Here is a 14,789-nt window from a genome sequence, read left to right as displayed (position 1 = left end):
CGTTTAAATGATTTATTGGAGCTCGCAATGTTTTGAACAGACATCCCCAGTCAACTCGTTTTTCTTTTTGTAGTCCTCGCTGTTCGCGTCCGGATATCGCCATCGTAACTACAACCTCACACACGGGTACTGAATGTGCATCAAAGTGTTCCTATCCAGCCAAATATACCAAAAGATTTATGTAAACGACAGAAGAAGCGATCGAAATGTGTATTTCAGTCGAAGGCCACGCCTCCACATCTGTCAACCAGTTGATCGGGGAACCAGTTAAACCGGAACACCGGCCACAGCTCCTGGAGGACGCGTTAACAACCCGTAGCTCCGACTGTCAGTCGCGAAGCTGCACGCGGCCAGCTGCTTGCAGAGAAATCCCTCAGATCAAACGTTCAAACCTGAACGCTGTAGGCTACAAGAATGTTGCCGCGGTACTCTCGCGAAGCGAGAAGATGAAAAGGAACCGATCCACTAATGACGCCGGCCTATGTAGCCGTAGTCACAGGTGACTTTGTTGTTATTGGTACTCGAACTGCGCATGCGTGCCATGGACATATCCAGTGCTATAAGCACCGCCTCTGGCGGTCATTAGGGACGAAATAGAACCCGCTGTATCCAGTTCTTATTATACATCCATGGTGTGGAGGGGGAGTGGGCTATCAAGCCCTCAAACAGCGAGTCTGCAGCATGGATGTATAATAAGCACAGAAATCTAGATGTAGTCATGGACTCTGACCTGAGTTTCAACAGTCACATTAAAACAGTTACTAAATCAGCCTACTATCACCTAAAGAATATATCTAGGATTAAAAGACTAATGTCACAGCAGGATTTGGAAAAACTTGTCCATGCTTTTATCTTCAGTAGACTGGACTACTGAAAAGGTGTCTTCACAGGTGTCACTAAAACATCTATTAGAAAGCTGCAGCTGATTCAGAACGCCGCTGCTCGAGTCCTCACTGACACTAAGAAAGTGGATCACATCACTCCTGTTCTGTCTTCACACTGGCTGCCTGTGTGTCAAAGAATAGATTTCAAAATACTGCTGCTGGTTTATAAAGCACTGAATGGTTTAGGCTAGGGCCGTGCGATTATGGCAAAAATCATAATCACGATTATTTGGGTCAATAATTGATATCACGATTATTTTGACGATTATTCATTGACCATTTATTGAACTTTAAAACAAATAATATTTTACCAATAAACAAGATCAACAAATATGTTGGAGCGCACTTCCAAAACCATACTAAACATATATTAATATGATAAATAAAAATAAATTAGACCAAAATAAATTAAATCAAATATGATGCAGTGCACTGTCACAACCTACTGAAAACTCCTTAACATATAGCCAACATTTTGGTAAAACATATTCAACATATTACACTCAGTTAAACGTTGAAGGCTGGCCAACCGTCATGGTCCAGAAGTAACAGGAAATAAATGTTGAACTACGATTTAAGACCAAATAAAAATGTTTAGGCCACCATGGCAAATGCTGGTAGGGCTGCTCATGCAAGAAACACCAGCCTGTTGACATGGTCTGGTTTCAGAGATGAGCGCAGGCAGGTGACAAGCCACCTGGACTGAAGACCCTCAGCCACGCCCCGACACATGGGGTGACGCCGGCCAATCACAAAGCTTTGATGCGTTCAAGTGCATTATTCTGGCACAGGAAGATTACGTTACAGGACATTAACGATAAAACAGAATATTGTTGTTCTATTTTTAGACACATCTCGCGATCGACTGGTTGGGCACCCCAGGGCTAGACCATAGGTCTGTTGTGGTAGCAAAGTAGTCAGCTGAAGCCACATCTCTCTCAACTTCCCCACGGCATTTGTCATATAGTGCAGGCACCGCAGACCTGCTGAAATAATACCGAGACGGCATCGCGTAACGCTTGTCCAACGTGTTGACACGTTGCTTAAAGCCCTGGTTGCTAACAGTGCTAACTGGACACATATCTTTAGCGATGTGAAATGTAATGGCAAAGTACTTGCAAATAGTGGAAATAGTTTTACCCTTCTTTTTAACGAGTTGCTGCTCTTGTTCTGACATCTTCGCTCGCGCTGAACACTCACAACACATGTCACTCCCACGTGGCCGAGTGGGCTTTTAGGGAGGGGCGAAAGCGCACCCAGCAAAATAATCGTATTTTGTCAATTATGCTGTTTTCATAATCGTCGCAAGCCATAATCGTAATCGCGATTAAAATACGATTAATTGCACAGCCCTAGTTTAGGCCCAAAATACATTTCTGACCTGCTAAATTATGAACCATCCAGATCTCTCAGGTCTTCAGGGACTGGTCAGCTTTCTGTCCCCAGAGTCAGAACTAAACATGGAGAAGCAGCGTTCAGTTATTATGCTCCAAATATCTGGAACAAACTCCCAGAAACCTGCAGGTCCGCTGCAACTCTGACTACTTTTAAATCCAGCAAGAAGACTTTTCTTTTTGTCGCTGCTTTTAATTGAACTATTCATATCTTAGACTGCACTGTAACTTTTATCCATGTATTTTTTCTTTTTATGTTTATTTGATTAGCTTTTATTTGTAATGACTGATTTTAAATGCCATTTTCTTAATGTCTTTCGTTTTTTGTAAAGCACTTTGAATTGCCTTGTGTTGAAAAGTGCTATATAAATAAACTTGCCTTGCCTTGCTCAGACAGTGCTCCGAGACCACCAACGCTCCGACACTGAGCCCTGCTCACACAGTGCTCTGGTTCCTGCCAGAGTGACTCCGGCGATCACAGTGACTAATACCAAACGTAGTTAACGTACCTTTATACGGTCTGTGTTAACGTAGCTGCCTGAAGGGAGTCCGTAATCAGGAAGAGAAATAACACCCTGCGCGTCATGATGGCATAGAATAGAAAAACACAGACGGTGTCTTTATTCTTTTTAATGTTTTTGTAACAAAAAGACAAAGGTGAAGAGGATGAATTGTAATGACTGAGGATCTTCTCATTTAGCTCTACCACAAGTTAAAGGTGTCATTTGGGTTGTTTATTAAGACTAAAAGCATTTACACAGCAAAAACACAAAACAAGCTGTTCAGTTTAGGTGGGAAGGAGTACAGGAAGAAATGACAACTCAAATGTTACATTATTTGTTATGAAATGAGCTCTGAAAACCGTTTCACCAACATCCCTCTCCCATTTCATGCGAGTCATCACACACACACACACACACACACACACACACACACACACACACACACACACACACACACACACACACACACACACACACACACACACACACACACACACACACACACACACACACCCCCCCACCCCCGATTCTGCCGTCCATCTTTCTCCACAGCATCTGAAAACACACATCAGATTGAGTTCCAAAAAAGACTACGTTTCAAATGGTAAACAAAAGGTACATCACAAAAATGTGGGAAGATCTAAAGATTTCTACTCAGATTGACTAAAATCAAACTTTTTAGAATTGTTTAATAGTACTATAATTTGCTTTAAATTGGAATAATGCTACCTACTAGCTTGAAGCCCTAATTACTAATTGGTGTCAGAAAAGTAATGGAAATAAAATACATATGCGTATTCTTTAGCTTCAAAGTCAAATGGAATAACAAATATAATACACATCTCTGTTTCTTAATCTAAGTTTTTTTGTGCTTATACTTTTAAAGGAATTGGTCAACATTGTGGATAATAATTGTTATTTCAAGATTAATCTTGAGCTAGATACCCGATGGTTAGCCCAGCTTAGCGTCAACATGGCCATCCTGGGTTCTTTCAAATTTCACAATACACAAAACCTCTTAAGCTCACTAATCATTATTATTATATATTTATTGAACAAGGACTAGAATAGATGGCGCCTCAGCGGGGTAAATCTCCATTTAGAGCAGATCTTTTGTTCTGCTCCGAGTGGGGACAAAGCTTCTCAAAGTGCAGTGGCATGATATCTGATCTTGGAAACCAATCACATCTTTGAGAAAAGAATGAGATCGTCAAAGCGGAGGAGATTGAATTTGGATTGTATATTGCAATGATGGTGTTTTCATTAATTATTCTAAAAATGTGAAAGCTTGTTTGAAAAGAATCTCAACCGGTTTAAGCAGAGTCTTACTGACCTTAGACCAGCAGGTGGTGCAATGCTGAAGATATGAGTCATGCTGTTTGATGCTGCTACTGTTAATCAGTTCCTAATATGTCTACATTCAAAGATGTTATATTCAGTTTTCAACTCGTGTTTTTAATCAATATGTATGTCGTTTTTTGAAACTGTATACAAACAGAAATCTAAAAATATCAATTTTAAATTGTAGTTGCTTATGCGCTGGAATTATTTCTTGGTCACCCGTGTTTCCAGCAGCCTGATGGATCTTTACAGCGCATGTTGCCAGAATTGGTTTGTGAACACAATTTATTATGTCTCAAATGGAATCAAACTTTAAAAATGTTCCGTTCTTTTTTTTTAAGTAAACGTTCTTCTGCCAAGCTAAATGAATCGCTTTTTATAAGCATATTTTGAGGCAGGAAACAATTTAATGATATTTTTCATATACATCTAAATAGGCCTGTGCAATTAATCGTATTTAATCTCTATTACGATTTTGGCTTGCAACGATTACGAAAACTACGTAATCGAAATAAAACGATTATTTTGCTGCGTGCACTTTCGCCCCTCCCTAAAAGCCATCTCGGCCAGGTTGTGAGTGACAATAGTTGTGTGAGTTCAGCGTGAGCAAAGATGGCAGAACAAGAGCAACTTGTGAACAAGAATGGATGTTTTCAAAACAATGAATAATCGTATTTAATAATCGTGATATCAAAATTGACCAAAATAATCGTGATTATGATTTTTGCCATAATCGAGCAGCCCTACATCTACATCTTCCATTCCAGTGATTTTCATGCTGTGTTCAATTACTTTTCAATGTATTCTGCCATTATCTGGACGCTGGTTGCGTTCACTCCCAAATCACTGTTTAGTTTATAATAGTCCATGTTTGTCCTACTTACGCCTGACACAGCCTTTCGATCTCCACTTCATATATCTTTACGAATCAGCTGTGTCATCCTGCTTGTCTCCACCTTTTGTGATTATGTCTAGTCTATTCTTAACACTCGACATCCCTCTTCTCTGTGTGTGTGTGTGTGTGTGTGTGTGTGTGTGTGTGTGTGTGTGTGTGTGTGTGTGTGTGTCTCTCTCTCACCACTTGGCAGCACTGCTCCTCCTCTGCTGAGAAACACTGTAGATCTCCTGCAGCTGTTTCTTCTGGTCGTCGCTGAGTGGCGCAGTCAGACTCTGGTACCATGCTGCATCAGCATTCTGGATCCCTAACACACGTGAGTTTAGATCAGGAAATGTCAGATCAAATCATTAGTAAGTGTTTCAGTGACAAAAGCAGCTGTGGTAAAAACAAACCCGCGGCTGAACCTGAAAACTAAATAAAAAAACAAAATTGTATTGTATTGCAGATTACTCCAGCTAACAAATATTGGGTATTCCCAGAATCATTTTTTTGTTTAGAAATAATACCTTATCAGTTTGTTTGTTTATTTATTTAATATGTTCTACATTGCTTTTTATTAATTTTTTCCTTCTTATTTATTTTCATCGTTACGGCCCGTCCACACAGCGGCGTGCGTTGACGCTTCCCCATTCACTTTGAATGGGGTGACGTCACTTTTAGCCGAAATGCATCGTGGGAAGCGACGTGGCGCGTAGCTGGCGTGGCTCGCTGCAAAAGTTGAGCAATGTTCAACTTTTGACGCGGCGTTTTTTGACGAGGCGTCAGCCAATCGAATCATATGCCAGTACAAGCTCTAGCCAATCAAACCGCTGCTTGTGTGTCAGGGGCGGGAGATTCATGTGATTGGTTGTTGGTCGAGTTTCAGACACGCCCGCCGGCAAGCGTCAGCGCACGCCGCTGTGTGGACGGGCCGTTATGAGTTTAATTATAATTTCAGCCATGGAAATTGCCTTGCAATATTTGTATTGGTGTATACGAGTGCATTTGTGTACTTATACACTTGAATACTTGGTGCTTATGTATATTTTGTGTGTGTATGAACATATGAATGTAAAAAAAGTAACTTGAAATTAAGTGTTCACAATGTTTATATGCATATATTATTATATGCATATATTATTATTATTGTTTATTTGCCAAGTACATGTGTACATATGTATATATAGTATTTTCCTTTTCAAAAAAGATAGACAACTGCTATTGACATGTGCAGAAAATGACCCTATATCTAGTTTTCATATACACTCAACAAAAATATAAATGCAACACTTTTGTTTTTGCTCCCATTTTTCATGAGATGAACTCAAAGATCTAAAACATTTTCTATTTACACAAAATAACCATTTCTCTTAAATATTGTTCACAAATCTGAAAGAATCTGTGATAGTGAGCACTTCTCCTTTGCCGAGATAATCCATCCCACCTCACAGGTGTGGCATATCAAGATGCTGATTAGACAGCATGACTATTGCACAGGTGTGCCTTAGGCTGGCCACAATAAAAGGCCACTCTGAAACGTGCAGTTTTATCACACAGCACAATGCCACAGATGTTGCAAGTTTTGAGGGAGCGTGCAATTGGCATGCTGACAGCAGGAATGTCCACCAGAGCTGTTGCCCATGAATTGAATGTTCATCTCTCTACCATAAGCCGTCTCCAAAGGCGTTTCAGATAATTTGGCAGTACATCCAACCGGCCTCACAACCGCAGACCACGTGTAACCACACCAGCCCAGGACCTCCACATCCAGCATGTTCACCTCCAAGATCGTCTGAGACCAGCCACTTGGACAGCTGCTGCAACAATCGGTTTGCATAACCAAAGAATTTCTGCACAAACTGTAAGGAACCGTCTCAGGGAAGCTCCTCTGCATGCTCGTCGTCCTCATCGGGGTCTCCACCTGACTCCGGTTCGTCGTCGTAACCGACTTGAGTGGGCAAATGCTCACATTCGATGGCGTCTGGCACGTTGGAGAGGTGTTCTCTTCACGGATGAATCCCGGTTTTCACTGTTCAGGGCAGATGGCAGACAGCGTGTGTGGCGTCGTGTGGGTGAGCGGTTTTCTGATGTCAATGTTGTGAATCGAGTGGCCCATGGTGGTGGTGGGGTTACGGTATGGGCAGGCGTATGTTATGGACGACGAACACAGGTACATTTTATTGATGGCATTGTGAATGCACAGAGATACCGTGACGAGATCCTGAGGCCCATTGTTGTGCCATTCATCCACCACCATCACCTCATGTTGCAGCATGATAATGCACGGCCCCATGTTGCAAGGATCTGTACACAATTCCTGGAGGCTGAAAACATCCCAGTTCTTGCATGGCCAGCATACTCACCGGACATGTCACCCATTGAGCATGTTTGGGACGCTCTGGATCGGCGTATACGACAGCGTGTTCCAGTTCCTGCCAATATCCAGCAGCTTGGCACAGCCATTGAAGAGGAGTGGACCAACATTCCACAGGCCACAATCAACAACCTGATCAACTCTATGCCAAGGAGATGTGTTGCACTGCGTGAGGCAAATGGTGGTCACACCAGATACTGACTGGTTTTCGGACCCCCCCAATAAAGCAAAACTGCACGTTTCAGAGTGGCCTTTTATTGTGGCCAGCCTAAGGCACACCTGTGCAATAATCATGCTGTCTAATCAGCATCTTGATATGCCACACCTGTGAGGTGGGATGGATTATCTCGGCAAAGGAGAAGTGCTCACTATCACACATTTGTTGTATTAGGATGATTCAAGGGAGGGCTACTTCCCATAAGCTATGCTTCAGCCCTCCCGCTTCTACTAATTTTGTTCATCTTTGTGTGTATGAATTATACTTTTTTTAATTATTATGAATTAGTAGAATAAAAAAAAAACCTCACTTACTTAGCAGGGCGGAGGTGAAGAAGCTATACTCGTCCTCTCCGTTGTCGTAGTCCAGCGGAGTGCTGTACTCCTCCAGGGGCGTTCCCTCAAACCCGTCGTCATCCCAGTAATCCTCCTCGTCGTCGTCGTCGTCGTCCTCCTCCTCCTCCTCCTCCTCCCCAGCCTGACTGCTGGACTGATGCTGCATGGCGCTCTGGTTCTCGCTCACCTCATCTTCATCACTGGGAATCTCCTCTGTCCATACACAACATCATACAATCATTTGGATCACAGCCTTCATAATTCCCTATGTCTTCAGACTTCACTCTCTTGAACCGAACGACAGACACTTTACAAAACAAGCGCACGGAACTGCATGCTACGAATATTTATCTCATTTTTAGCAGGAACCGTACTGGCAGCAAAGCCCGGCAGCTGTTAGGTCACTGTAGACCCATTTTACAATGAAAGGTACATTTACAGTCCTTACCTATTTTAAAGTTGAGCTTTTTTATATTTGTACAATTTTATAATGTGCATTTTTTCCAGTGATGAAATTGCCAAATTGCATCCACTACAGTTGACTGTGGTCCTAACAACTTAGGCGCTTTCACACCGCAGTACTTTTCCCACAAAGGTTCATGAGAACTTAGTTCATGCGAACTCTTTAGTTCTCATGGACTAAGTACAGATCGCGTTCACACCGGAATAAGTCCCTGAGGGTGGATTAGGCAAATGAAGCCGCTGACGTCACTTCTTCTTCTTCTGCTTTGGGCTTACTGGCAGGCCGCAAACCACTTCACGGCGTATACTGCCACCCGAAGTCCCCGGCCGGAAGTCCCCGGAGTTGGGGAAGGCTTCAGTAGAAGCTGCTGGGAGTCCCAGCAGCTTCTACTGAAGCCTTCCGAGTAAATCGCTAGAACGCCGACACCTCCTCATCTCCACCGCTCCCATGTTTTATTTTGTGTTGCCTTAAGTTAATCTCTCTGCGTTTCTGCGCTGGGCTAATGCTAATGCTAATAATGCTAATGCGAGGATAATAAAATGGCGGCTTCACAAAACTTTTTGGGAGATTTACGGGCCGTGGTTTGCAATCCGCCCAGCCAATCTTTTTCTCCCACCAAAGTCCCTGCTCTCTAGCAGGGACTGAAAAGGGGGTGAAAAAGGTTCTCATGAACTAATTTTAGTTCCGGCTCTTTTTGGTGTAAACGCGACATTTCGGAACTATATCGGAACTAAAGTGGGAAAAGTACTGCGGTGTGAACACGCCAAAGGACATTATTTCACTTGAGCCTTTAAGACTGCATCTTATTAAGGGAAAATCCTCACGAGAAACAAAGTTAGACCGCTTTATAAAGAGAGAGGGAGAGATATAGTCACCACCGACACTATGTCCACAAAGCGGTTCTGCCTCACATCATCTCACAGAACACAAACACAACTACCTCACTCACTGAAACACTTATTCCTACACACAAAGTCAAACGCAATGCTAATCTGAATCTGCTCGTTCATGTTAAAAAAGTATTGTTTTCCCTGTAAGGAAAACATGTAGTTTTGCTTCTGTTGAATGTGATGAAATCCATGTACTTCAAATACCCGGCCGCAGGAGAAACTCTGAGCTCAGTGTGCTACAAGATCAGTAGACAAGCTTTCATCACCGAGCCAATCGGTTTTCTTCCCTCTGCTCTCTGTCTGTCTTATTATACTTAGTTTACATACTCTAACCCTGTCCTGCACACTTCTTTTATGTCATCTTCATTGTCCTCCAATCGTCCTGATTATTTTCTCACCATTCTGGTCTTCGTCCTGTGCCCCTGCATTGGCCAGCAAGTCTGGTTTGTTGACGAGGCGGGAGGCGTAGAGGTGTTTGAGGCCCAGGAACAGAAGCAGAACTGAGGGGAGGATCTGGGCAGAGACCCCCTCCAGTGCTGGGGGCCGGCGGGGCAGCTCCATCAGCACGCTCAGGCCAACGATGCACATCTTACGGTCATGGAGCCTGGGGAGTGGAAGAGAGCCCAACGTTTAATTAAATACTCAACATATAAACGGACATAAATATGTTGACCAATCAAACCTACACAAAGCAGAGTTTGTCAAGGATCAAGGTCGATTTATTATTGTTCAACAGTGCTGACCAACTCAATGCTGTTGTAATCCCTTTATATTGAATACATAAAACCTGACAAAACATGCATGAGCCCATATTTCTCCTGAAGCTGCTGAAATGATGACGATGTACCCTGAATGTATAAATTGCCAGGGCTTTACAACTAGAAATCTTTCCATCAATCAAAAGCTTCGTCAATGGTTGGAGAGGTAAAGCCACAGGAGCTTGAATTATTGTCTGATGTGCTGTGCTATGATCAATCTGGCTGGAATTAGAATTTATTTATTGGGGGGGTGCAGACCTGGTACACTTTCAAGAGCCCCTGCTTGTGTGTGTGTGTGTGTGTGTGTGTGTGTGTGTGTGTGTGTGTGTGTGTGTGTGTGTGTGTGTGTGTGTGTGTGTGTGTGTGTGTGTGTGTGTGTTTATTTGAGCACTTTGATAGTGATCTTTTGTTCCATATCCAGCCAGTAAAAACGCAGGTAGGGCCGCTGCCCTCCCGCCTTATCCTCACACAGGCGAACCTTTCTGATCTCTTGGGATTTAAATATTACAGTTAAAAAGGGAGAATAATTGAGTCCAGTTATGTAAAAAATAATTTGGTCGGATATAAAGGTCTATTTTGAAAGAAGTACGACAACTGAGGGAGAAAGATCATTTTAACTGCATTGATTGTACTTAACGAAGAGATTTGTTTTCCAAAACTTTCATGTGGTCCTAAATGTGTCTGAAATGGCCAACATTAGCTCCAAAGGACGACTTTTTGGGGATCTCTACTGCGCGTCGTTATGCAGCGCCCCCATTGTCAGTAAATGGAAGTACGACAATGAACATCTCCTTTTGTATAATGTCTTCATAACCGTGATGAAAACTGCAGAATGGAGCGCTGCCATCGTAAACAGTATGTCTCTGTTGTCCACTGCACCAGAGAGCTCTGGAGTTTCCTTTAGAAATTTAGCACAAGGCTTCATTCGTGACTACTTCGCTGCTCAGGTCAAACTTTTGACGAGTTTCTCTTCGCCTTAGTTTCCACAGTTGCTTAAAATACACAGTTAGAAAATGTCTTAAACATTTTTTTTCCAAAAAATCAGCTGGAGCAACCGGTGAGTGTGTCCTCACTGCTCATCACTCAACCAGGAAGTTCTCTGGGGTATTTTTACCTGAAATTATTCTAACGTGTCCATTTGCCAACAACGGAAACCTCCCACTCACCCCAGAAAGAACTCCGTGTCGCTCATCCACTGGTTGATGAAGTGGGCAGTAATGGGCTGGGGGTTGTGCTGGAAGTGCATGTTGTCCAGAGTGTGGATGAGCAGAGCCGGGTTATAGTACAGAGCAGCAATGGCTACCTGCAGGCACATGGTCCTCAGCTCACTGGACTTCACCCCCCGCATCAAACGTTCCAGAACTACCTCCACAAACAGAGGGATGCACTGCAAGCAGGGGAAACAGAGGGATGAGGGAGGGGTTACTCTACAGCTAAATCTGTGGTGGGTCAATCCATAAGGAGTACTTGTATTCTACAATGTAAGGCTAACACAGCTGGTAAGCAACAGTCTCATTTTATTATCTTACTTTCTGAAGGATAACAAGTAAGGGCATTTCCCAAAATGTTGAACCACTGCTCTAACATGGTAATTGTAGGACGGAACATGTTTTTGTTCAATAACTGTTGCGTGTTTTTGTTCAATAACTGTATTGAATGTACCATAGTTGTTTGTAAAACCAAATGTTTGAAAGGAATGTATTGCGCTCAGTCAGACCTGGTCAATGCCTCTTCCTCTGCACTGCAGGATGATGACCTCCAAAAGCTTGGCAGCGTGACACTCTGCATCCTCCCCTGCATCTATGGTTAACACCTATCATGTGACAGTGGTAGAGTCAGAATAACACGGGGTCATGTTCACATGATATGGACTAGTGAACAGCAGGTAAGGACAGTTATAGCCTGACCTTTTTGCACATGCTGTAGATGACTTCTAAGTGCTTAGGGTTCGACAGGAGCATAGCTGTATCCACGGTAACATAGTTGTGCAAAAGAGGCATCATATCTGTAACAAAAACACAGAGCACCTTTAACATTACCACCATTACTTTAGGGTTGATGCATCGACAAACAGCAACATTTATTTTAAAACGTGGATTAAGTATTACGGTTTCATTTATTTATAACACTTTGAAACCCAGAGGAAATGAATTTACAAGGACACATATTTGGGAGAATGCAAATAACATATCTATATGTAATAGAGCAAAGCAACAACAATGTAGGGTGTTACAACGTCTTCAGATATCGCCTCGACTCAGGAATAAGATGGACCCAAAGAAACCAGCTTTATGTATGACGTGCATTACAGAAGTGGGTCGTTTTTTTCACACTATATATGGACCTGTGTGCATATTCAAGATGTCTGGGGGAAAGTTGTTTCAAAGTATAATTACATTTTTCATAAAGAACGGATACAAATGTAAAACTTGAGTATATTGGATGATACATCATTTATGCACAATTTATAGTAAAGATATTTTCCCAAAACAACTCAGATGAAAACAAAGTGGTTACTAACATGAGAATGCAAAAAGTAGCACAGTAAACCTAGTCCTATTTGTACCATACCTTTACATTACCACCAACCAAAGGATGGCATCTTCTCCTGAAAGTGTTGAAGTGTTCACATACCTGTGAAGTAGTCAAAGCAGTCGTGCTGGAACACCTCATACAGTACGCCAAGTAGCTGCCACATCTGAGGGGAGACGCTCTGACAGGTGAGGCCGAACGCCAGGGACAAGATCTCCTCGTAGAACTCTGCACAGTTCAGGGATACTGTTAATCACTCTCTCGTATGTATTGTATACTAATTCACAAGATAGACTGTATAACTTCCCCTGGAGGGGGGATCTGTAAGTGTAATGATCGGTGTTTGTATATGTGCTCAACATGTCCTGAGTGACATGAACATGGAGCCGTACACACAGCGGAAGCTAGAACGTGTTTGAAAACCACAATGAGATGTTCACTTGTGGGAAATGTGTGAAAAGCATGGTGGTGTCTTGCTTATGGGAGGCATGGTGAAGAGTATAGTGCTTATTTATAATACATTAATTTAGCCATGGAATGACCTCAGACGTACTCAATAACAACAACATACACTGATCAGCCATAACATTATGACCATCTGCCTATTATTGTGTAGGACCCCCTTTTGAGGCCAGAACAGCCCTGACCCGTGGAGGCATGGACTCCACTAGACCTCTGAAGGTGTGCTGTGGTGGCACCAAGACGTTAGCAGCAGGTCCTTTAAGTCCTGAAAGTTGCGAGGTGGGGCCTCCATGGGTCGGACTTGTTTATCCAGCACACCCCATAGACGCTCGATGGCATTGAGATCTGGGGAATTTGGAGGCCAAGTTAACACCTTGAAATCGTGGTTGTGTTCCTCAAACCATTTTTGCAGTGTGGCAGGACGCATCATCCTGCTGAAAGAGGCCACTGCCATTAGGGAATACAGTCTCCATGAAGAGGTCCGCATGGCCCCTGACAGGTCTGCAGCTACGCAGCCACAACAACTGCTCTGTATTCAGTAATTAACTGTTTCAGTCATTTGAGCAACAGTAGGTCTTCTGTTGGATCGGACCACACAGGCCAGCCTCTGCTCTCCATGCCCATCAAGGAGCCTTGGTCACCCATGATGACCCTGTCGTCGGTTTGGTAGGTACTGACCACTGCAGACCGGGAACTCCCCACAAGAGCTGCAGTTTTGGAGATGCTCTGACCGAGTCGTCTAGCCATCACAATTTGGTCTTTGTCAAAGTTGCTCACATCCTAACATGTTTCCATTGTTCCTGCTTCCAACACATCAACCTTGAGGACCGAGCCTAACATATCCCACCCACTGACAGGTGCCATTGAAACGAGATCTATGCTCTTCACTTCACCTGTCAGTGGTCATAATGTTGGCTGATCGGTGTATAAGCCTACGGTTTCAGAATCAAACAATACATTTATTTATCATACATTTATTTATCAGACTCATTATTTATTTATATGAAATCTGAACCAACAGACAGATCTTAGACATGTATTGGAATCTGTACAGACCATGTTTCGAGTAGATTACTGAGAAAGCTAGCTAAGAGCATCCTAAGAATGCCTTGGCTGCCTTCTCCCATTACCATAGCCTCATCCCAATACCCTTCCTCGACTCCTCCTTTCCCTCACTCGCGTCCCTTCCTTGCGTCTTAGCTCCGCCTCCGTAATATGCGAGCGAGAGACACGAGGAGGAGACGCGTGAAATAGCTTTCTTAATAAAGCTTAATAAATAAAGCTATTTCACTATTTTCGAAGTTTTAGTGACGTTCAAGATCATTAAACACGACTTAAATTGTTAGTATAACCTTAAAAAATGAATTGCACATAATAATTCCCACGGAGCTCTGAGCACTTATACATTTATGTGACGCTTTTCCACTCATCTTCCAGTTGTCGGTTTTCCTCTGTTGAAATGAACCAGCTGTGAAGGTGGAGGCGGGGCTTTTATAGGCGAGTAGTGAAAACACTTCCGCGTTGTCTGCTCTCGTGTATCCTCCCTTTTGTCTCCTCCCGCACCCCTCCTCCCTCCTCCCTCACCCCTCCTCGACTCCCCTGTGTGCATTTCAGCTATTGGGACGTCCATCAAAATGGCGTGTCTTGATCGATTTCCGGGTCAAGTCCCGGAGGAGGGGAAGAGAGGAGTCGAGGAGGGGTATTGGGATGAGGCTACTGACTCTGGATCCCTTCTATCTGTTCATTTCCCTGTTTCGCC

The 14,789-nt window shown here is 43.2% G+C and overlaps 1 protein-coding gene across 3 annotated transcripts in view; it reads right to left on the bottom strand.

Moving 5' to 3' along the window:
* Positions 1–2,892: 2,892 nt before the first annotated feature.
* Positions 2,893–14,789, bottom strand: part of ipo8 (importin 8) — a 61,135-nt gene continuing 49,238 nt past the window's right edge. For all 3 annotated transcript variants that reach the window (XM_034112530.2, XM_034112531.2, XM_034112532.2), the window contains exons 18-25: positions 12,671–12,796; positions 11,944–12,041; positions 11,754–11,849; positions 11,203–11,423; positions 9,677–9,882; positions 7,905–8,138; positions 5,201–5,324; positions 2,893–3,336 (exon numbers count right to left, since the gene is read on the bottom strand). In XM_034112530.2, coding sequence (XP_033968421.1) covers position 3,336; positions 5,201–5,324; positions 7,905–8,138; positions 9,677–9,882; positions 11,203–11,423; positions 11,754–11,849; positions 11,944–12,041; positions 12,671–12,796 — 1,106 coding nt within the window. In that variant the 3' untranslated portion in view covers positions 2,893–3,335. The remainder of the gene's footprint in view (positions 3,337–5,200; positions 5,325–7,904; positions 8,139–9,676; positions 9,883–11,202; positions 11,424–11,753; positions 11,850–11,943; positions 12,042–12,670; positions 12,797–14,789) is intronic.

This window comes from Pseudochaenichthys georgianus, chromosome 23, assembly GCF_902827115.2.
Source record: "Pseudochaenichthys georgianus chromosome 23, fPseGeo1.2, whole genome shotgun sequence".
Taxonomy (NCBI): Eukaryota; Metazoa; Chordata; class Actinopteri; order Perciformes; family Channichthyidae; genus Pseudochaenichthys; species Pseudochaenichthys georgianus.
The sequence above is the reverse complement of the archived record's forward strand: the minus strand, read 5'-3'. Positions and strand labels throughout refer to the sequence as shown.